Below are 23,452 nucleotides of genomic sequence, written 5' to 3' on the forward strand. Positions count from 1 at the left end.
GGAAGGCTCTTTGCAGCTGTCTTAAAGAATGGATTTTCAGAGTTGAACATCTTTGCCCCTCTGACATTGAGGGGAACAGAAGGTACTCGTCAGGTTGAAGTGCAGGTCGTTAGGTACTGGCAGCACCAGCTTCCCCCACAATACTCTAGAGAAGTACCAGCAACCCCATTTTTAAGTACTCTGAAATTATATTGTAAAATAGTAATACCTTAAGTGAAATGCTAATTGTAATTAAGAGCAATGTTAATATGATCTTTCTTAGGCAATGGAAGTTCTATTATAGGATCTTACTTTTTGCATAAAAATTGAAGGAAAAATGTCTCCTGACAAATCTTAAAATGTTTTATGAAAAAACGGAAAGGATGTGGCCTTACTGAGTTTTGCAATTTGTGTCAACAAAGTTTTCCCTGTGTATAACTTACTGATAGATAGATGCTGAATATGTTATGCTGGTCTCATGTCTCTGGAGCTTTTTGCTAGCTTTGTGAACTAGTAAGTCTTATTGTAAGCAGTTTGCAATAATCAGTTTTATTGTGAATTTTCCACATAATCTGTTATCTTTCAACAACCATTGCATCAGAATGCTGCACCTAATCTTGTTTGCTTTATTCATGACTTTGTATTACTCTCTTTGTCCTTTGCATGCGATGCAACCGAGGATATTTGAAATACTTCTTTTAAACTTACAGATTCTGTGTTTCATGTTCATTTTGATTTCTTTCTGTTTATGTCAAAACATAACTCTGAGGTGAAAACAAAATGAAACTGCATTTTTGGCATCCTACAATATGTGAAATTGTCTACAGGCTTTGAAAGAATGTTTAGCTAATATGATTTATGATGGGGATTTCCAGCTTCTATAATGTGAAAATCTTGTGGATGGTGTTTGATCCAGTTCAGTTAAAATAAAATAAAATAACCTCCCAGCAAGATATTCTTTTGATAGAAGCTGTTGTGTATTTAACAGATAGAAAAATGTAGGGTTTGTTTTATTTTTAAAGTAATTTAGCCTTTAGGAAGCATTTTGAGAACTCCACTGTTTCAAGGACGTTTAGACAAGAAACCTCAGACAGTTGTAGAAGTGAATGTGAGCATGCAGATGAGTAGCTCTTAAAGAGATATAGAAGGAGAAGTAGAAAGATGTAAAAAGGCAATCAGTTAAAGGAGAATAATTCTGTGCCTGGACTGTTTTAGTGGCTGGATTAGACGTCTGTTTAAACTGTGTGTTTATTCACAATTTATTTTTAAGAGTGGCTGGTGGATTTCAGCTGTAAAATTAAGTGTCTTTTATACAACTATGCCAGATTTTAGCAGTTTTTTTTTTTTTTTTTTTTTTTTTTTGCTTGGTCAGTGTTGGGATGTTGGAGAAGCACAAGTGTGCACCATCTGGGCACTGTTAGGTCGTGATATTAGTTTGTGAAGGCCACAAGAAAGAACCTCTTGATTAAGTATTGTAAATGGCCATAATATAAAGGAACAAAAGAGAGAAATTACTTGTTACCTATTATTTAATTGCTAGTAATAACATTTTCAAACCTCTATGTTAAAAGCTAAAGTACAGGCAGAAATCTTTGCACTGGGTTGTGATTTTGGAAAGAACTTGCCCACTCGAAGGTAAGCATCTGTGCAAAGGTTGAGTGAGGTCTTACCATGTGTGGAAGTGCTAAAATGAGTTACTGTGTTGTTTTTTCCAGCGGATTTTGGAGATTATAATCAATTTGAATCTCATGACTTCCTCCGAGAATATGTCCTGTTTCCTATGGTGAGTTACTTTTCCCCATCTTTTGTGGTCTTTTATGAATAATTCCTCCATGCCTCAGAGATGGCTTTGTTGATAACAGAGTAAAAGCACTAGTCTTAAACTGTTAATGGCAGAAATAAAGTTTGCTTCCCCAAAACTGCAGTATATTTTATTGTAGCTGAAGATTTAGCCCTTTTTCAGTCCTTGTTAAATCTCTACAAGGAATAGATGTCCACCAAGGAAATGTATTTAATTGAATCAACCAAGAATTTGCATTTTTTAGAAGGATATATATCAACAGTACTGCAGTATTAGTAATACTGCATAACCAGTTGGTATGAGGGCAGCTGATGTTGTAAATGTTTTATCATAGGACAAGTCATCCAGTCTTTACTCAAGAGAACCCAAACTAAATCAACTGACTGTTAAACTGAAATGAAGCATGAATCAGGATTTCTGAAAACACCCTGCAGGGACTGTGCTATAAACTTATTGTTTTAAATGTAAAATTGGAAACTGGCAAATATTTTGAATGCTGAAGGAAGTGTTTTAGGTCACTGATTACATTAGACTGTGGTGATAGATGCCAGGCATTGCAACCCACGACCTTGAACCCCTCTGGGAGAATAGTTTACTGCAAAAAACTGCTGAGATGAAGGCTGGCCTTATCTCTCACTAAACTCCAGCAGCACAGAACATGAGCGTAAGCTTCATAAAATGTAAAAGAACTTGAAATTCCTTCTGAATGGAAGCAAAATTTGGAAGTGATGTTCCCCTGTCCTAAAAGTTCAGCATCTGATTTTTCCCTAGAGTTAGCAAGGAGGAAGAGAGATCTCCAGAAGATGATTCAGTGTAACTTGAATGTCTGAGAAAGGCACTTCCAGAAGCAGCTCTTCTCATTTGTCTTGTGGCTCTCAGCTATGTAGGGTACATGTAGCCTTCTGTGAGCTGGAAGTGTATTCCAAACTTCAAAAGGGGATTGTTGTGCAGTGTCTTGAAGTGCAAGTGCAATTTGGGGCTGGTAAGTAGTTCAGTGCCACCTGCAAGTGAAATCCAGCAGGAAGAAGAGGAATTAATGAATATATGGAAATATGAATATGCCTTGCATACCTAGAACACAGCTTCAGTATTGCCTTTCCACCAGTTAATAACTTTTGTTAACCAGACTAGTGGAAGGGGGTTTCTGCGTTAGGTCTTCTTTATTTATAAATAGCTAATTGATTAATTTTGCATATCATTGATAGCTTATCAAGTGACATATTGTAGCCTAAGTGGGAAAGACGATGGCTGCAATATAGACAGAAAAATTAGTCAGGCAGACACTTTGCAAATTATTGTATTTTTGCAAAATCCCTTCAATATACATTTATATTTTCATCCATTTGGGGATCAGCTGTCTTTTGTTGTGCTATAATCGCCTCTCTTCTGTTTTGGACCCACTTGCGGGTCCATTTTATGGTGTCCTGCCATTCATCCATTCTGCCATTCATCCTGCTACTGCTAAATTTTAAAAAAATCTGAAAAGTGTCAGCCTCCTATTCTTAAATCAACTGGTACTGTAGGCACTTAAAAAAACCAAACCAAACCAAACCAAGCAAACTTGTTGTCTTTTCTCCTCTGGGAGAAGAGTATAATGTAATAGTAATATTTCACTTCAAAGTACTGTGACAGTTGCTAATTGCTGTAGATACAAACTAGTCCTAAAGCAAGTGGGAGGATTGGAACGAATCTCCAGCACAGAAAGATCCTCCAACGAGAATCTTGCTATAAATTCATTAGCAAAGTGAGCTGGTGAACGAGGGAGGGGCAGCTACGTTTATACCGTTTGATCTCGTGAGGCTGCAGTGTGTGTCAAATGGCATTTCTTCAGCAGTGAAAAGAACAAAGTTATGTACACAGAACACCCCACAGGTGTGTAGCTGTGTATAGGCATGTACTATGCCATTTTTCATTAGCATGCTACCACTTCCACATTTTTCTGTGGCAGAAGCAAATATCAGAGGGAGGGCCCCACTGAGCAAGAATCATGTAATGTATTTAAGTACAATGCATGCAGCCTTAAGGCTTCTTTTTAAATAAAAATAAGAATTTTGAGGTTTTGCTAGTAAGTTTTTTTCAACTTTTGTTTTTTGCCTTGAATTGATGACTGGATTTCATTTTTTTTAACTTGCTCCTGATTATTTCAGAATTCTTTCTGTTACTGAATTTGTGTAATATAGAAATTTCTACTCAGAAATGCCTGGAAATCATAAAAGGAGTTTTGTTATGTATTTAAAGGAATAGTGAAGTTTTTGATTTATTTAAATATGGGGAAGGAAGTACCTGCGGTTTTCAGGACAGAAAAGACCCATGACATCATTTTTTTGGTCTATATCTGTGCTAATTTTGCTTGCATTATTTTTGGCTGATTTGAAAGGTACATGTTCTTTTTTTAGCCTTTCAAGCGTTTTTAAAGGCTTATTTGATTCTTATGCAGAAAAATTCCCTTATCCATGCTCTTTATGCTGTTGTATATTTGTCCACTCCCTTTGTAGGCCCCTTGCCCCACATTTTTAGTGGTGTCTTTTTACAACGAATAGAAAAGCAGATTTTCTTGCAGATTTTCAGCATGCTGTGGTTCAAGCATGTACGCTGGCTTTTCATTGCAGTTGATGCCAGGTTCTTTCAGTATAGCTGTCTGCAAAAGTATGAACAGGAAACAACCCCAAAACATGTGTCACCATGATTTGTCTTGCATTTTGTTATCTCTCTTTTTGGATGATTAGTCTTTGAAGCTCCTTCATATTCTTACAGGATTGGACCCAGGATGAAGCTGTCTTGGAGGAGCTGACTCAAAAGGTTGCTCAGGAACATCGAACTCACAGGTGAGTTTGCCATGTTAGGATTCAGGGTTTTTTATTGTTATCGTTGTCATCCTTATACTCCCTTTCCTCAGCTTCTGGCTGTGGTAAACTAACCCATTTTCATGCTACTTTTATGCTGTGTCTAGCTGGGTTTTTAATTAGTCTGTAACAAAAGATTACCTGTCTCTTGCAACCATAAAATGGCCAAGGAACTTTAATCCCAAATAAATGGGCATTGCCACCATAAGGTTTAATGACTATGTGCAACTCTGCCTTCGCTGTGTGATAGATTCCTTTCTTTTTGTGGTTTCAATTGAATCCTTGTGGTGAAAAGACCCATGACTTGATCAAAGGTAGTCCAAGTGTCTGTCTGTCTTCAAGAGGCACACACTAAATAGTTATCTTCTTTAAATGTAATACAAATGAAAATAACAACAGATGGGATCTTGTCATGTTGGGCTTTAAGTCTCATCATGGAAAAGATACAATACACTATCACTAGTAAATGATCTAGGAATGTCCATGTTAGTGTCCAGTACAAATACCCCTTTTGTAAGCAAACTGCTTTGATGTCATGTAGGTATACTGGTGGTAGAAGTATTCCAACCTCTAGAGTGCTAGTCTAAGAAAAATGACAGTGCCTGCGCATCATTGGAAATAATGAAAATTCAAGAAAATTATAATATGAATCTGCATTTAAAGCCTTATTATATAAAATGAAATTGGAATATTATGTCAAAGGTGCAGCATTTTTCACTATATAACAGAAAATCATTTTAAAGGGGCCAGTGCCAGCCTCTGAGTGGTAGGCCATTCTCTGTGAGATTTAATGCAGACTTTGGCCTTTGATTCAACTGAAAGGATGGCTTCTAGGCTGACCATGAATAGGCCTGAGTCTGTCCTTCTGTCTCTCCTCGGTGAGCTGCTTGTGTGATCTTGGTTAACTCACAGACTTGAAAGGGAAGATTTCCATGCCCTGCTGTGCTCTTTTGTGCTGTTTCAGCAACACAAAGAACAAATACTTACCCTCACTTCAGCAGGTAGATCAAATTCCATCGCCTTTCTCTCCCTCTTTCCCCCAAGTATTATCTGGTTCCTGCATTTCCATGTTTGTAAGCTGTGGTAAGGAGGAGCAAAGAGGAGAACCATTAATAGTGGCCTTCTTTTGGAGCAACCTACAATCTATTCTGACCTGCTTTTGCTAACTGAAATTTGTCCAAATTCCTGAGCTGTGACAGAAGCATGTGTAGACAAGTATGTGTAAGTTTTTAGGCATCTCATTATCTATTATGGAAGAGAATTTGCTCAAAATAAGGATTTAGTGCCTGTTTTTGAATAACCAACATGAAAATGTAGGTCTTCCCTCTTAAGTTATTTTACACAACTTTGGTGGACTTGTGTACTCTTTATGCAGATTGGGGTCCGTGTGGATCAGATTGGCCACCTAAAACTAGACTTATCCTTATGCAATGTCCTGATGTAGTCATACAGCCTGGGAAACATTTGATGTCTGCGGAAGAAACTGACTAAAGTGATCAGTTCAGTTTATTACTCCTGTAATTTGAGTTGTGCTTTTTACCTTCTCTTAGCAACATAGAGTAAAATTCTTCCTCTTGCTGGTTATGATCCTAATGTTGAAAGTTAGATTTGTGTTGTATGTTTCTGGGCAGGATATCTGAAGTAGCATCTAAAGTGGTTTGTGAACCTGCCATTTTTTTCACAAGTAATTTCTCCATGCTTATAATATTCAACTATGTTTTGCCTTTTGTTACTATAATTGCAGTGGTATTACGGCAGCAGAAGCTGAGCTGATGTACATCAATGAAGTGGAACGCCTGGATGGGTTTGGGCAGGAAACCTTCTCTGTGAAGGTATGTTAGAACTGCTAGTAGATGTTATAAAGGAGCCTATACATTAAGTGATACAGAGATCTGCAGTGTCCTTTGGGATGCATAGAAGTTATGTATGTCCACAAGAGATTGTTGTGTTTTGCTATTCCAGAAGAGGAAAAACAAAACAAAACAATCCTTTCCACACTAGAGGCTGTATATACCAGGGCTGCTCATAGTCCCTAGTCATTTGGGAAGGTGAGATGCTCCTTGCTTTCCTTTTTGAGTTCTGTCTGAAGGAGAATGGCTGGGGCAAATGAACCTCTGCTCTGATCCTATTTAGCAGGATAGGAAATTAAGGTGGGTGGTCTTCTGTCTTCCTCAGATGCTATTTACCAAATATTAGCTTTACCTCTGTTAGTTTCTTATATGTCTGCACCTGTTCTCCACACTTTTTAAAACTGAGGATTTTTTTTCCAAAGTTTGCTTTGACTTTGTAGTCAATGGAAGCTTTTTTGTGCCATGTATGTCATCCTAGCTTTAAAGAGCACATGCCGCAGCGATAAGCTTGTGTGAAAAAAATGGAAATTACTGATCCTTCTTGCCACTGTGCCCCATTTCTCTTTGCCAGCTCACCCAGCCACTGTTAGTGTAGGGCTGCCTAGCAATCTTCTGCTAGTTAAAGATAGCTCTTAAACAAAAAGCCTTTCTGCTTTTACTGAAGTCAAAAGTGAAGAGATCCTTCCCTTCAGGCCAATTTGGGAAGCTGAATGGATGGGAGGGGGGTAAACAATAACAAAAAAGAAAACCCAGCAAAAGCAAAACCTCAACAAACCCCCAACATGGGGAACCTTAACTGCTATTGAAAGAAATCAAATTTTTCCTGAAAGTAATTCAGTCTAGAGTTGTGTGCTGCTGTAATGGGTTTCTGTGTTGGAATTATCATTAGATATTGTTGCATATTAGTGAGGTGCATATGAGTAGTGGATTGGGTGCTCTCCAGAATGCAGGAAGACGTTATCTTTATATGAAAAAAGCAGCAGGCTGGCATTATGGACCAGTAGAAGTGCATGTGACGAACAGTTTAAAGATTTCTTTCTCTGTTCCTGTTGCAAAATTCTATTAGAAATCTGTTTCTTTTGCAAATGTGCATGCACATGCACACATACACACACACAAATGTATGTACATGTGTATAGGTACAAATATGTAATTTTCTCACAGTGTTTTCCCAATCACTTTGTTTATTAAAGCTGTGTCTGAGACAAAACAGAAGAATGTTGGTTCCTCCAAAGAGACTAAACTGAGGCATGTTGTCCATTGAACCACACCTGACTTTGGGTATGGGTGGAAGAATCCTTCTAGGTGCAACACTGAGAATCAGCGCATAGGCAGGGGCTTGAAAACTGGTGTCCATCATCTGTTTGCCTTTGTTACTGCATTCTTGCCTTCTAGGGATAAAATACATGAAGGCCAGGAGAATGACTCAGATATTAAAATGCAGGAGCTTATGTGTAACTTTTCTCACGTCCTTTCTTTTAGCAGTTCTTTTTAACCATGCTATTTGTGTTATCATGCTTTTTATTTACCACTCAAAAGTGTGAATAAATTTCAAATCGCAGTTTGGAAGGACTTGTTTTTGTTGGTAAATGTACAAAAACCTCTTTGTCAATAGCTTTTGTTAAGCTTTTGCTGCAGTATGAAAGAGCATTTTTAAGAAACCAAGCATGTGCAAAGTGGAGCAGGAGTACGTTTCCCAAACAGGGCAGTGAGGAGACATGGCGAGGCACAAAAACAATAGAATTTCTGGAAAACAATGCAAGGATAGTGGATGTTACATAGTGAAATGCACGTCATGAGTATTTAACCAATAGCCTGAAAAACAACGGAGGACATACCTGTACCGGAATACATTAAGTGCTTTTTTGGGTCCCAAGATCTGAGCTTCTACGCAGAGTACTCAAAAGGAAGAAGTGTGAAGGATGTAGATTTTGAGAGGGATTCTGTCTGCAGGTGTGGTATCCTGAAATCGCTACCTGTTTTACCAGATGACAGGAATAGATACTGTGAGTAGGAAAGAGGAATGTTGTTTTTGGAAGTCATGAGTTCTTGATACCTGTAATTCCAATTGCAGGGAATGTGAGGTGTTTTACAATGTATGCTGGTTTGTGATGGTCCTGTTGTTTCACAAAACAGAACTGTGGGTGCGTTTGGTCTTCATCTGTTCTCACTAACCAGCAAGCCAAATCCACTTAGGTATTAACTACTTTGAAATAATGAAAATCAGAGTCAAACAGGACAACAAAATGTTGGTTAGCCACTGTCCTGCATTACATCCTGAAGAATGGCTTTCATTTGGTAGTTTGACCTGTGTTTTCTGTATTCTTTGGCCAATTTCTTTATTAAACTAAATGTATATGCCTTTTGTGCAGGATAATCATGGAAATGACATACACCTTGGTATTTTCTTCATGGGAATCTTCATAAAGAACAGAATTGGAAGGACAACTGTGATCTATAGGTAAAATGTAGGGAATTCTGTATTTAAAGTGAGGTTTTTTCAGAGCTCTGTGTGTGGGCATTTTTCCTTACTTACACTGACTTCAATAGTGCCAATCCTCTAACCGAGGAGTACTCACCTCACTGTTTTCAGGTTTGGCCTCTTGGCCGTAAGAGATATGATAAAGAATAATTTCTGATGTCTGTGAAGGGGTTTTGTGGCAAGAAAGACGTAGTTTTCTGTCATGTGTCTTGTTCTACTTAGGAGGCTTTGATCCCTTTTCTTTTCTTGTCTTTGTGTTTGCCTCTTTGATGCACCTGAATGCAAATCTGTTCAACTTCACTGTTGGCAACCCAGGTGTTTAGCATTTCTGAAAATCTGATTGCTGTATTTAGGTACCCCAGTAAAAAGCTGGACTTTCTCATCTCATAATTTTGAAAATCTTGGCTCTGTCACTTATTTGTCTGTATTGCTATTTATTTTAGCAATTAGGGATCATTTAAGGCTTTCCGTCAACTGTCTTTTATGGCATTTGTTACTTATAAAATGTTATTTTCTGTGAAAATGCCGCTAGAAACCTCCATGATTCTGAGAAAGCTAGGGTTTTACTCTTTCCTTTTATTATTTGCTACTGTTTTGTGGGCTATTTCTGTTAATACCACCGTTAACTTGGAATGGATTTTCCTCATTCTTGTTATGGGAATATAAACATTTGTGAGCCAAATAGATTATGATGAGGTACTGAGGTACAGTAATATCTAGTCAGTAGCTAAGGCTTGTATGAGGCTTGAGCAGGGATGTGTTTTTTTCTTTATTTCTTCTTTTTTTTTTTTTTTTTTTTTTTCCTTAAGAGGGCTTTGATCTGACGTTTTCCCTGTGTAATTTTGGGAAGAAATTAGATATTCCTTTTAACTATGGCATTCTGAAGACTTGTTTAAAATGTAGGTGACAAACACGAGAAGTTTCTTAAATGTAGAAATGATAGTTGGTGCTGGGATTCTTATTCTTTGGAAATATGCACTTCAAGCATCCTGCCATGACATGAAGAGGAATGCAAGCTGCACACAGAACAAACAAGTCCTTTCCATCCCTGTGGATTGCAAGCAGTGTACGCAAATGTGTCTGTCAGCTATTTGTAAGAAGATTATGACTCTGATCTTGAGTAACCTGACAATTACTTGAAAAAAAAAAGATTGGGAACATAAAACAGAGTATTAACATGGTATGCATAGCCTCCATAATAATATTGTCAAGTTAACCTTCTTTAGGAAGATTTGGCTCTGTAGGAAAGTTGCAAGCAGTGTTTGGAGAGGAATGATACTACAGACCAAATGTTTCTTTTCCATCTGGCTAAAGGCAATCAGTACAAAGATACTACAATTCAGCATACAGCTTATAATTGATGTACTTTCAGTTAATCTTTTACTGTGATTCTTCAAATCAGTATTTTGAGAGATACCTAAAACAGGACAGTTGGAAGTTTAGGAATGCAAATTCTTTATTTTCCTGACCATGTTTATTCACCAAATAGCTACTGAGAAGTTTTCCCATAAAACACGACTGATACTGACTAAGGAACTCTTAATGTGTTTGTGAAATGTTTGAATGTATGTGTTGGCAAATGTTCCAACGTTTTTTTTCTTTTACAGGTGGAATGATATTGGGAATATATCACATAACAAGTCTTCCATTGTTCTAGAGTTGATCAACAAAGAAGAGAATGTGCTCTTTCACACAGTAAGAAAAAGATCGAATCAGTGTCATCAAGAAAACTGCTTATATATATAAAAAAAAAAAATTAAAATTTCACTGCCCCAAAGGGCCTTACTCACTATAACCCCCCTCGAAGTTTCTCTATGTGGACAGTGAAATTAATTTTTTTTTCTCTATCAATATTTGTGTTCTCTTCTAAGCATCCTAAATTACACTATGCTGAGAAGTTTGCAAAAAACAAAGTGCTTGCTGGATGAAACATCCACAGTGCTGTACTATATTTCATGCCGGCAAAAGTACAATTGTAGAAACTGCCCAGGCTCCCATACATGTACATACTAGAACTCAAGGAGGGATGCAGTGCTGTTCTGCACCGTTTAAAATCTCTCCATGTCTCCTTGAACTAAGGCCAGTAAGGAAACTGGACCAGCAAGCTTGAGCCATTTTTCTTCGTTGTCCCTCCTCCCCTCCCACTGTGACTTAGCAGTGAAGTGGCAACGTGTAAAGGCATGCCACTATATTTGAGTAATTCAATGCCTTGAACACTTTTGAGGGCACTAGACATGTTCTTGGCAGCCACTTCTGTACATGACAAACCTTACCAAGCATTACTGCAATGGATTTTTTAGAACTGCTCTTTGTAAGAATAACAAAGTGAATAATTAGATTTTTTTCCTTTTTTTTGTGTGTGTTTAAAGGATGATCTTGAAAATGCCAAATATATTTCACGACTGTTTGCAGCAAGACATAAGTTTTACAAACAGAACAAAATCTGCACAGAGTGAGTATTCTTTCTTCAGAATTATGTTCTGACACACTGCTTTGGAAGCTCTCTGAGTTTTGGCGTGTCTGTTTCTGTTTGTTTTTCTAGTCACTTGTGCCAGTTATTCTTTCTCCCTTCCTTTTCTTTTTTAACCACCAATTGGCACAAAAGAATGAGAATGGAATTTAATTCTGAGCCTTGTGAGGCCTGATGCATGACCCCAGTTGGATGTTGCTGCCCATGCAGCCAAATCTGAGAGAGAATTGTGAATTGAAGCCGTTGGTCTCTGCTTTATTAGCAGAGTATTAGAATAAAATGGAGGGAAAGGTGAAATATTCTAGTATGCCAGAATGTGAATTGTAGGAGCCTATTGAGGAGGCCAGCTAGCAGCTAAAGTCAATGGAAAACACAGCTTTCCTCTTCTAATTTGGGCAGTATAATTTATCTGTTTCTTGTAAGCATCAAGCAAGTGAGCTACTGGGGAGGATACCAGGGAATGTTAATGTAGGTAGCGATCTTAGCATGACTCAAAAAAGCTTATAAATTAGAGCCCTAAGTCTCTCTCTGCTTTGAGCACTTACTGAGGGACTGGCCTTGGAGTTAGCGCTCTCACACAGGTGAATTCATCCTAATGGAGAGAAGAATTCTTGAAGCATGGTTATAAGACAAAAGTCAGTTTTATTAGCTGAGGATGTTTCATGCATACCGGCATGCAGCCAATTTTAATTTGGGATAAATTGAGTGAATTTAGAGTTTGAAGACTTTTCATAATATGCCAGATTTGTGTAGCAATGAGAATATGAATCCCTTGCAAAATAATCTAGCATATCAGCTAGGTAGCTGGAAAGCTGCGAAGAAGTCTCATCTCCATCACAGCTCTAGTTAGAGCTGGACATCCCATCTGTTCAGTTGGGTAATGCCATCTGTTGGAAAATAAAGCCAAAATAGTGAATAGTGAAGACTGGAAAGCCTAACTCTCTAATATTACAATTTACACAGTATACAAACATACATATTGAGTTAGAGTATTGGGGAGACTGGTGAGGTGAACTGCATACAATCATTACAGAAAAAAGATGTTGATCAGATTTCAGATGGCATTTACTGTTCTTGGGAGCTGAGTAGAAGACCAGAAAAGACATTTCATAGCACAGTGTATTGTATTCTTACAGTCCAATACCGATTTTAATTCTAACAGGTTCAGAGGAACTGAGTTCAAAGCAAGCTCCTGATCCTCTCCCCTGAAAAAAACAATGGCAGTCATAAAAAAAACCCAGAAATCCATAGTCCGTTGGCTTAGACTATTTCCTCTTTGAAGTGGTATATTGGGATCAACAGAGAGAACTATTTTGTTACATATTATAACCGAGACCGCAAAAACACTGTCTTTTGATTTGTATTTATTTCTAACCACTGAGCAATAGGTATATGGATACCATGAACTGGGAATGTAGCAGCTTCACATACTGCCTGCAAATGTTTGGAATAGTAAATATAGGGGACATCATGAAGTGACTAAGTGAAATAACTGGAGTTTAAATAGATTTTTGCCATCTGAACTGGTAATAATCTCCTCTGTAGTACCATCTTCTGTGTTAGGGTACATGTATTGATGACAGTATATTCCAGTGTGTGTTTTCTAGCCAAATAATTTTCTTGACCTCTATGCTATAATGATAGTTGTTTGTTTTCCTCTGTGTGCATTTCCTCTAATCGCACATAAAATCATTCACCAGATCAGAAACTGTAAGAGGAGAAATTCCACCTTTCCTCTCTTCACGTAAGCACTATATTTCTGCCTCCTTCAACTTTTTTCTTCTCCTTCCTCATTTTTTTTTGTCTCCACTATGTTTCTCCCATTGCAACTGGCTACTCTAACATTGTGTCTGGCTCTGCTAGTATTACCTAACCAGTTACCTTTTTTTTCCTCCCAATATGTGTGCATTGCTTTGGAGTGATTGCTATGAATTTTGTAAGATTTTCATTATTTAATGTTCACTTTAAGTCAACTGAGACTGTGCCTGCGTGACATGTTCAGTTTTTGTTGCTTAAGAGATTTTTTTTGTTGTAGTTCGATTTATTTTTAAACTGGAGTTTTTCTTTCCTGTGTTTCCAAGTAAGCCAAATACAATAATGAATGGAAGGCATGTGTATTTTGAAATCAGAATACTTTCTGTATTTAGAAGAGGACCTGAATTATTTTCATCTATTCATATTTTTTTTGAATCTCATAATGAGCAGCACTTGGAGATTCTTCATCTCTTGTTTTCCTCTTTCACTCTGGAATCAGAATTGTAATATTATAGTTCCTAGTGTTTCTCTTCACTTTTTCCCCACAGACAATCAAGTTCTCCTCCCCCTATCAGACGGCGGCCCACTTGGAGCAGGTCATCCTTGGTATGTGTCATGGTGGGATTTTTATGTTTATACCATTTCTAATGGGATATAGGGCATTGTGTAAGATGGAATGCTTTCTAAATTTCAAATAAAGCACATTAACTCATTTCATGTAGGCAGTATGATTGGGATGAGTTTCAAGGGTGTGACTGCTTAGGTTGATTAATTTACCTGGGTGATATCACCACTGAGTATTAAAAATGACAATTTTCAAGGCATTATATTTTTATTTGCCTTGCAGAAACTGAGCATCTTTTCTACAGGAGTGATGTTATATTCAGTGCAGGAAAGCAAAGGAAAATAATCCTTTATAGCCTGGGAAGAATTTGAAGTGTTTTGTGCTTTATACATAAAAACCTAATCATTACATAATTTTACAGCTTCTCATCTTGCATTTCTTCTATTCCTCTTGTTTTTGTATCAAGCCTACTTCTAATTTACCAGTTGTTGAGATTAAGAGCCTATTCTCTGTGTGAAGTTACTGTAATTTTAAGTAAAACTTTTATGATCTGTCCAAGATCCTGAGTTTTTTATTAGATGGTATTTGTTTCTTTTTAACAAATCTCTATAAATACTATAAATCTGACAGAGTTGGATAACAGTTTCATGGAATCTTTACAAGAAAATCTGTGGGAATCTTTTTTACCAGTCAGTTCTGAGCACACTCTTTTTATTGATCCGATTTTAGCATTTAGTATGTCACTGTTCCTTACAGTGGTTCAGAATGCCTTGTTGAGATTAGCAACAGCCCTGCTGATCCCTTAGATAGAAGGCAATATTATCTGTATAAAAGTTGCCAGTTTTCACTTGTCATATAAGTTATACTTGCTTTGTAGTTCTTCTCAGAGTAATAACTATTAGTCCCTTACTAAATGATGGAGAATTAATGTGGACAGGAGTGTTTTCTTGACATATCCCCAAGATGTGATCACAGTTTGTGAAAATGTTCCAGAATTAATCATAAACTGCTACTGATACAGGGTTAACATCATCTTTGCAGAATCGAGCACAGGCTACTTTCTTGATACTTACACATGGTGTAGTGGTTTTATAAGCTACATTCTGTGTTTTCCAGACCCTGGCAGGAAACCTGTCTTTGCTGGTTTCATATTTCTTTAACATTTCATTTTTAGCTTGTTTCTGGAGCATCATAGCACACAGAGGTTGTGTGTTACCTTGTCTGAGGCATTCTTACAGTATTTTTACTAACAACTAGTTTGGTCCTTGAAGTGTACTGTGAAAAATTTAGAGTAAGGAGTGGAAGTGTGCATTGCGATCTTATGCTGTTGGCTTAGCTGTATCACAAGGAAAAGAACAGCCACCTTCTAATAGATATGGAAGATGGAAATCTACCTTTAAACAGGAAAAGTGAATCCTGCTGCTTGTTTGTTCTGAACATAAGCATGCAAAAAGTTTAAAAATAAACAAAAAAAGTGGCTCAGGAGGATAAAGAGAAGGAATACGTGCCCATCAATTACGAAGTGAACCTGGTTGCTTACTGTTCGCGTTGAACTTTCAAGTGTTTTTTTTTCGTGTCTTCCAAACTTGTTAGAATAGTTTTCTTTGGGGGGTGGAGGAGGAAGCCTTTATACACCTATCTATTAATTTGTACACACCTTTTTACACCCACTTGTTCATTTGTCTTGTATGGTAATAAATTAATAATGGGAATTATTAATTATTAATATTAAAAATTAATAAATTAATAATGGGAAGTGAAGGAGAATCTTTTGGGGGTGAGGCGCTGCCACTTAACTGAGAATCATGTTCTTAGATTAAGACCCTTCACATGGTTTTGGCAACATGGTGAGCCCATATTTTATTAACAGTTACTCTGAGGCCATTTTATGCTGTGTTTCTTATCCCTGTCAGAGCACCCATTGATGCTGGTTTTCCAGCAAAAACCTCTTCCCTGCAGGAGATTTTAGTATGGTGATGTATTTAATTAATAGACTTTTTTTTAAATACCAAGTTGTCTCTAAATTGGACATTGAAGTTCCGCAGACACAAGCTTCTCTCCTGCTTCTTCAGAAAAGACAGTTCCCTGTGTTCCCTCAAAAAAAAAAAAAAAAAAAAGAAAAAGAAAAAAGGCCTTGCCCACAGTTTCAAGAGTAACTCTTACTTTCTTGAAGACAATTTCCATAACATCTATCACAAAGAAAACTGTTTGCTTCAGATCTATACCCTGCCCTACCCAGTAGAAGTTACTTTCTCCTTCCTTGCAGGTTTCCTCTGCCCCCATCCCCTAGGCTTTCAAACTGTTTGTTTTTCCTGGGCTTGTCTGCTGCTTGGACTGCAAGTGGCAGCCTCCTTTGCCCAAGTTGTTCAGCAAGAGTAGCATTTTATACCCTTAGAAGTAATTGATCTAGCAGAAGTATTTCCTCTCCTCTTCCAGCTCTGGTTTAACTTCTACTTCATATGCAAGAATTCGTATGTGCACTCACTTTCTTTCATTCTTCTCCCCCCTCCCCATTTACATAGAAAATGGAAATTTAACCCTTTTTTCCCTATCTGATCAGTGGCTAATTGTTGCTTGGCAATGGCTGTGTGCATATGCATGTGGAGGTGAATCGTTTTTTCTGCCTTGGACACCCACAGTCTTTGCTAATAGTTTGCCCTACTTGAATCAGCCTAGATGAAAAGCCCCTATTCCATTGCTAAAGAAGAGACAATTCGCCAGACCAGAGCGTCTTCCTTCCTTCTCTGCTTAATTCATAGGTCAGCACGTGCTTTCTCTATCTTTGCTCAGTAACATCAGAGTATAGTGCAGGTGGTAACATGCTGTTGCAAAACACATCAATTTATCAAAGGACAAAAGTGGTGAATATGGCATCAGTTGTATTTCCATGTAAAATCATCTCACTGATTTAATGCTGAGTTGCCCTCTGTAGTGCTTGTTGTGTTAAAATGCTTATTCCAATGCAGGTCATTGGAGAAAAGCTGGACTATCGCTATTCATTATTGAGGAAATCCAATATTCAGGTTATCCATAACGTTATTCTAAGTCTGTATGTGCTCTTCTTGCCTGTATGACAGTATTTTGCCTACAGGTCCTTGAATTTGTTCCATTTTCTGCTTTTGACCTGATTAGTGTATGTTTTTTGTTCTTTTGTTTGTGGGTTTTCTTTTTCATTTTTAATTTTTCAAGGGCAAGGGCTTTTTATGAGCTTTTCAAAAGTTCTAGGTGAGTTGGGAGCCTGCATGCTGTTTTCTGAACTGACTGAATTTAAAAGAGCCTAAGCAGTCAGCATTGGGCTCCTTAACAAAACTTAACAACAATTAACAAAATGTTATTGTCTGTTTTATAAGGAAATGCCAAGCACATTTTTTCAGCTGGATGAGAAAGAACAGTATTCAGAGGAAAGGGTGTAGAATCATTTTTTCCTCTGTTTCATCTGCAAAAATTGTAGTAAACTATTTTAGAGAAGTTCATCATGTTTTTTTTTCCCCTTGTACTTTTATTTCAGCCAAGACAACACCCATTTATACTGCCTCCTATGCATGTCCAGTGTGGAGAGCACTACACTGAAACACATAATTCACAAGGTACTTATAGTATATATGTTCCTTTTAATGCACTTGTGTGTATGCAAAGAAGCTTATGCCTAGATTTCTGCCCCTTATGTCTAGATTTCTAATGCTATTATGGTCAAATGGGAGTTGTTGCTGGAGGAGAACTAGCGATTTTATAGTTAATGTTGCAGAAAGGCTTCTGTTTAAAGTCCGATTTCACTTTTCAAATTCCTCTAAAATATCTGTGCATGGTTGTATGGACGTGAAACTTGGCATTCCAGTCCAATGAACCGAAAAGTGATTTCTAAGGAAAGTATGATGGTTGTACTCAAAGGCTGTTCCAGCTGGGGGCAGGGAGAGAAATGGAGTGAGGGAAAAGGAGGCAGAAAATATCTTTTCAGAAGATATCAGAAGTCAATGTTCTGGTCTTTTCTGCTGATTTTCATCAGCATTTCACTGCATTGCTATCCTTATCGACTTAGAGAGTTGCCTACTTTTTCTACCTCCTCCCTTCCACTCCAACAAATAAATTGTCTAAGAGGTTGTACCAGGTTACTTTGATCAAGGCTGGAAATAGAACTGAACCTCTGAATGGCTCGAGTTTTACACCCTTAACCACACCATCTTTTGAGATACCTGTAGCCAAAATTGTAGGTTATCTTCTCTGCCATTCATGAGAGGTACAGCTGACGTGCTGTCATCAGCAGAGGAGCTCTTAGCCATACTCAATAGCTATTCAATTTAGAGCTGTGGTTGTATGACTTAATTGAAGATAGAGTTTGATAAGTTTTGCAGTAAGGTATTTGGTATGGTTCCTTGCATATAGTAGAAGATTTGATATCTGGCACTGTTTCACTATGTATGGATCAGAGGCTATGATGGGGAATAGAAGAACCGGAAAGTTCCCTTAACTTTATCACAGACTTCTCTGTATTACTGAATAACAAACTGGTGTTAACATTTTTTGGACCTGCAACTCTTTTGTTAAAAGATTGGTAACATGGACAGTCTTGTGGTAAAGTCATTCAATGTGAGGCAAGATGACATCTTTGTCCTGTTGATTCCTTCTCAAACATCCTTTGTTGAGTCATTTAATTTTCTTTTAATGCATTTATAGATTTTTTTTTCTGAGTCTTGATCACTCACTATATTGTACTGGAGGTGCCCAAAACTATTGTTCAGGTTGAAGTAGGATTTCCAGTTTCACAGTCGTCTACTACTTTGAGTAATAGAGAGCAGAGTCATCAACAGAAAACAGAAAAGAAATTTGGGGATTACCACAGGCTAGCAGTGCTGGATTCTTAAGGCAGTAGCAGTGAATCCTTCCAGGATGCTGAGGAAGAAGATGCCTTTGTTCTTTCGTGTCATTTCAGGCAAAAAACACTTCCTCTCTTTCCCCTTTCATGTGTCCTGCAAGGATCTGAGCTACCATGTTTTGCTAAATGGCTGGAGTGTTTATGTCCGTAGTTTTGTTTTAGTTCAGTATCAGTGACTCAAGGATGCTCCCAAGACCAAATGTTCCTTGTAGCTGTACACTAAGCTGCCTCTTTAATCATTGGTGGAAAACGCATTTGAAGTTTTGATAACATTGAATGGGTCCTTGTATGTTATATTGTCTTCATCTTTATCTCCACTCTACAGACAGCATTTTCCATGGAAATGAAGAAACGTTCTACGGTAGATCTCAGACTAGTCTGGACAGGTGTCCAGTGGACTTCAGCTACCTGAATGGTAATGGACCCAATGGGAGCGTATGCAGCGCCCACAGCATGAACTCCCTCAATCGCTCACAGAACTTCATTCAGGCATCTCCGATGTCCTCCAATCTGAGCATCCCTGGAAGTGATATCATGAGAGCAGACTATATCCCTAGCCACAGACATAGTGCAATCATAGTACCATCTTACCGGCCAACTCCGGATTATGAAACTGTCATGAGGCAAATGAAGAGAGGAGTGATCCAGATGGATAGCCAAAGTCAGTCTTTGAGGAATCTCAATATTGGAAATACACATGCTTACAACCAGCCGGAAGACTTGGTTTACAGTCAGCCTGAGATTCGAGAGAGACATCCTTACACTATGACTTACGGGCCCCAAGGTGGTGGTGGCTATAACAAACCTGTTGCCCCCTCTGACCAAATGAACCCTAATAACACTGTGCAAAATAAGACAGCAGCCAGTGCCATCTCACACACAGTTAGCACGCCAGAACTGGCTAATATGCAGCTGCAAAGCAGCCAGAATTACAACACTGCTCATATGTTAAAGAACTATCTGTTCCGACCCCCACCTCCATATCCACGCCCACGTCCTGCCACCAGCACACCTGACCTGGCCAGCCACCGGCACAAATATGTCAGTGGGAGCAGTCCTGACCTGGTCACTCGGAAGGTCCAGCTCTCGGTAAAGACATTCCAAGAGGACAGCTCGCCGGTCGTCCGCCAGTCGCTGCAGGAGGTCAGCGAGCCCCTCATGGCAGTGAAGCATCACGCAGCTGTGAACAAGCGCCATAGCTTGGAGGTCATCAGCAACATGGTACGTGGTATAGAAGCCATGGCATTAAAAACTTTAAACGCTCCTTTGCCACGCAGGAATACTTTGCGAGAGCAAGTGCAGCCAGAAGAGGCAGTTCAGATGGGACATGAAGTTCAGCAGGTTCCTCATTATCATCATAAAAAGACATTCTCAGATGCCACAATGCTGATACATAGCAGCGAAAGCGAAGAGGAAGAGGAAACTGCAGAATCCGTGTCACGGATAACAGCCCTTCATGAGAACATGGAATATAGTGCTCAGTTGCAAGCTGCCTTGGCTAGAATACCAAATAAACCTCCTCCAGAATATCCTGGGCCTCGTAAAAGTGTCAGCAATGGAGCTCTGAGGCAGGAGCATGTTAGCGTTTCTGTGGCTGTAGCTAGGGCTAAGGCCATGAGGCCAGGGCCATCCAAGGCCATTAGTGTATCTCGAACTGATCAAGTGGCAATAAATGGTTCTTCACTTGGGCCCTCTATCTCAGAGCCTGACCTCACAAGCGTGAAGGAGAGGGTCAAGAAGGAGCCTGTCAAGGAAAGGCCTGTGTCTGAAATGTTTTCTATTGAAGACAGCATTATAGAAAGAGAAATCATGATGAGGGTAAGTGCCTTTCACTCTTGCAGTGACTTCTTGAAGCATGGTAATCATACAGGGTTTTTTATGTACCAAAAAACTTGTTAGTAAACTAGGAGTAGCATGCAAGTGGGAAAGTGTTGATTTGCTTAAGGTTAGGAAATGCAGTATTAAATGCCACTTACAATTTGATTTCAGGGGTCCATATGGCCAGTGAAGGGATTTATCCATGCACTCTCACTGTGCTTTCCACTGCTTCCCTGTGATTATCACTCACATGTCTCTGCTGCTGGCCAGATCGAGGGCTAATCTGGGTGATCTTGCAGGCAGAAATGCCAGCAAAAGGAAGGGCGGCAGATCGCACAGCTGAGTGAAGAGGGGGCCGATCGCAAAGCAACCCCTGAAGGTCTGCTCCCTTTCCACTTCAGCGGATTTGAGGGCAGAGTGAGTCTGAAACGTATTTGCTGGAGAATGAAGAACTCTGGTTTGGTGGTAGTGTTTTATTCCTTCTTCCCAGGGATGTAGAATTAAATATTACATAATAGATAACATAACAGAGACTGTGAGTTTTTTTGTTTGTTTGTTTTGAATTATTTTTTCAATGCTGCTTTCTATAACTTACCTATCTGAATAAAACACTGGTGATGGCAGAATATGGATTGCTGATTTTGCCAATAACTAAGTGACCAGGTATCTAATTACAGAAGCAGAGAAAGTAGAGGCTGGGTGGTTGAAGATCTATTTGTTTTTTTTTTCCTCCTTATTCACATACTCATACATGAGAAATAGGGTCCTTTCAAGCCCACAATGTATTTAGAATAAAAAGTATTAGACTTCAGTGCCACTGTGTGCGACAGAAAGAATATGAGGGACACTTGCATTGCAGTGACTTATTTATGTCCTTGATGTTACGTGCTGGGAAGTGCAACCACTGTCACAGGAAGTCAAGTGTGTGTCATGATTTTTTTTTCAGAATTTAGGCCTTAAACAGTTTTCCATTGCTGGAAAAAAATAATGAAACATCCAAATGATCCAGAGCAGAAGATAAAATGTTTGCAGTACATTAGATTACTGACTACTGGATTTAAATAACACCATGTATTCAAAGAGATTTTTTCTAAGTTGTGTATAATGCTTCTCGTTCCTTGTTGATTCTTGCACTGATTGATTTGTTGGGATTCAAAACTTTTGCCACTAAGTTACGTTGTGGCAGACTGAACTTAATCCATACAGAATCTTAAACTTTAAACATAAAACAGAAATCTGACTATAAAACGTAATCTTTCATGTATGAATCCTGCAGAGATACGGTACTGTAACAAGTGTATATATGGTCTTTGGACCTTTTGGGGGGAGTGAAAGCACATGGAAAAGCAGGATCCTAAAGGATTTTAGGAAGCTAATCAAGGTGAGAAGAGAGCTTAGAGATGTTATTTAAGTAGTCCTCTTCTGGATAATCATTCAAGTCAGCCTTTGCTCATTCTTTCAGTATGTACAATTTGGTAAAGTGTTTTTTTGGAAAGCAGGTGGGTGTTCCTAATGTTAAGCTTTTAAAGTGGTTTCAGGCCAGTTGAGGAATCTTAAGACATAAACCTTCCTCTTACCACAGGAATTGCATATTATACCACCTGTAATTCAGTGAGCTCGAGCTTTTAAAAACAAGCTTTCCATTTTACCATTTAAAATAAAATTTCTATTTAAATCCTGAAGCAAAGGAAAAATTGTTGCTTTCTCTGCTTTCTCAAAAAACCTAATAAGAAAAACAGCAGAATGTTTGGGGATTTTTATTTGCTTTTTTTTTTGTTGTTTTGTTTTGTTTTATGTGGTGTTTTGGAGGAGCCCAGTGGTGATGAAAAAGCTCACAGGCTTTTGAAAAATCCATCCATTTGCATATGTCTGAGGACATTCGGGTTCAGTAGTGTGTTTCCAGGAGCCGAGCTTGGCCAGTGCAGTAACTACAGCTTTCATATACATGCTGTGAACCAGGCCTCCGTTGTGCACAGCTTTCCCTCCAAAGCAGGCAGGAAAAACTATCAAGGAAATAGAATAAAATATTTCTCCTTCTGTTCCTTCTGGAGATTGTCTGTCTCTTTTCTTGATGTTTCAGCTCCCAGTGACATAAGGAGGGCAGCAAGATGAATTTAAAATTCATCCTCAGATTCTCCATGTTGCAATGTGTATGATGCATGAATATGATGAACAATATCCCTCCCTGGCTGCTGTTACGCTCTGTTTCTAGGATCCGTGAGCTCAGTTTTTAGTGTGAAATACATAGTGAGCACTATTTGAATAAGCGAGTGCGTCAAAGCACTTCTCATTTTAAGTATTAACATTGCAGAAGAGAAATAACTATCCTGCATTTTTCCCTTTGTTGCAATAAATTGAAATTACTGCTTTTTAAAAGATTCCCCAGGTATCTTGGCTATACGGTGGTTCTGCTTTAACATAACAGGGTGCTGCTTTGTGTGTCCTACATTCAGAGTAATGTTTACAGGAAAATGCTCAAGATTGTATTTGTATGTCTTTTGATGGCATGTAAACTGTATTATATGCTGAGATTGCTTCTTTGAAATTAAAATTCTGTGCTCATGTAGAAGCAGGCCTTTGAGGAATAACAGGAAGAATGGAGGTTGTATTTGAATTTACGATGCTAATGGTGATCATCTGCATTCCTTGGCCAGAGAGTTGCAGATTTTGGAGATTAAAAAAACATTCCAGCATTTTACTGGCATTATAAATAATCACACAGAGATGAAAACGTGCCTTTTCTTGCCAAAAGAATCTAGAAAAGCAGAAGATGGCAGGCCTGGAGGCCCAGAAGAGGCCCTTGATGTTGGCAGCACTGAACGGGCTCTCGGTTGCTAGGGTTCGTGTGCCAGAGGACAGCCAGGATGAAGTAGCCAAGGTGCCAATGGATGAGAGGGTAAGACGGAGGCTTTTGAAATGTTGCTCGTTCCTTTTGTTCCCAGCAGCATAAAGTGTCCAAGATACTAAATTTTCATTTGAAGTGTGAAACCGTTTCTTATATAACTGTCCTCAGAGCCGT

General features: G+C 38.5%; 1 protein-coding gene across 3 annotated transcripts in view; it reads left to right on the forward strand.

The window, feature by feature from the left end:
- The window catches only part of PTPN14 (protein tyrosine phosphatase non-receptor type 14), a 122,119-nt gene that overhangs the window by 78,674 nt on the left and 19,993 nt on the right, over positions 1–23,452 (forward strand). For all 3 annotated transcript variants that reach the window (XM_062571825.1, XM_062571827.1, XM_062571826.1), the window contains exons 5-14: positions 1,695–1,762; positions 4,535–4,605; positions 6,368–6,455; positions 8,846–8,934; positions 10,563–10,650; positions 11,325–11,407; positions 13,729–13,786; positions 17,254–17,332; positions 18,941–20,433; positions 23,186–23,329. In XM_062571825.1, coding sequence (XP_062427809.1) covers positions 1,695–1,762; positions 4,535–4,605; positions 6,368–6,455; positions 8,846–8,934; positions 10,563–10,650; positions 11,325–11,407; positions 13,729–13,786; positions 17,254–17,332; positions 18,941–20,433; positions 23,186–23,329 — 2,261 coding nt within the window. The remainder of the gene's footprint in view (positions 1–1,694; positions 1,763–4,534; positions 4,606–6,367; positions 6,456–8,845; positions 8,935–10,562; positions 10,651–11,324; positions 11,408–13,728; positions 13,787–17,253; positions 17,333–18,940; positions 20,434–23,185; positions 23,330–23,452) is intronic.

Source organism: Rhea pennata, chromosome 3 (genome assembly GCF_028389875.1).
Source record: "Rhea pennata isolate bPtePen1 chromosome 3, bPtePen1.pri, whole genome shotgun sequence".
Taxonomy (NCBI): Eukaryota; Metazoa; Chordata; class Aves; order Rheiformes; family Rheidae; genus Rhea; species Rhea pennata.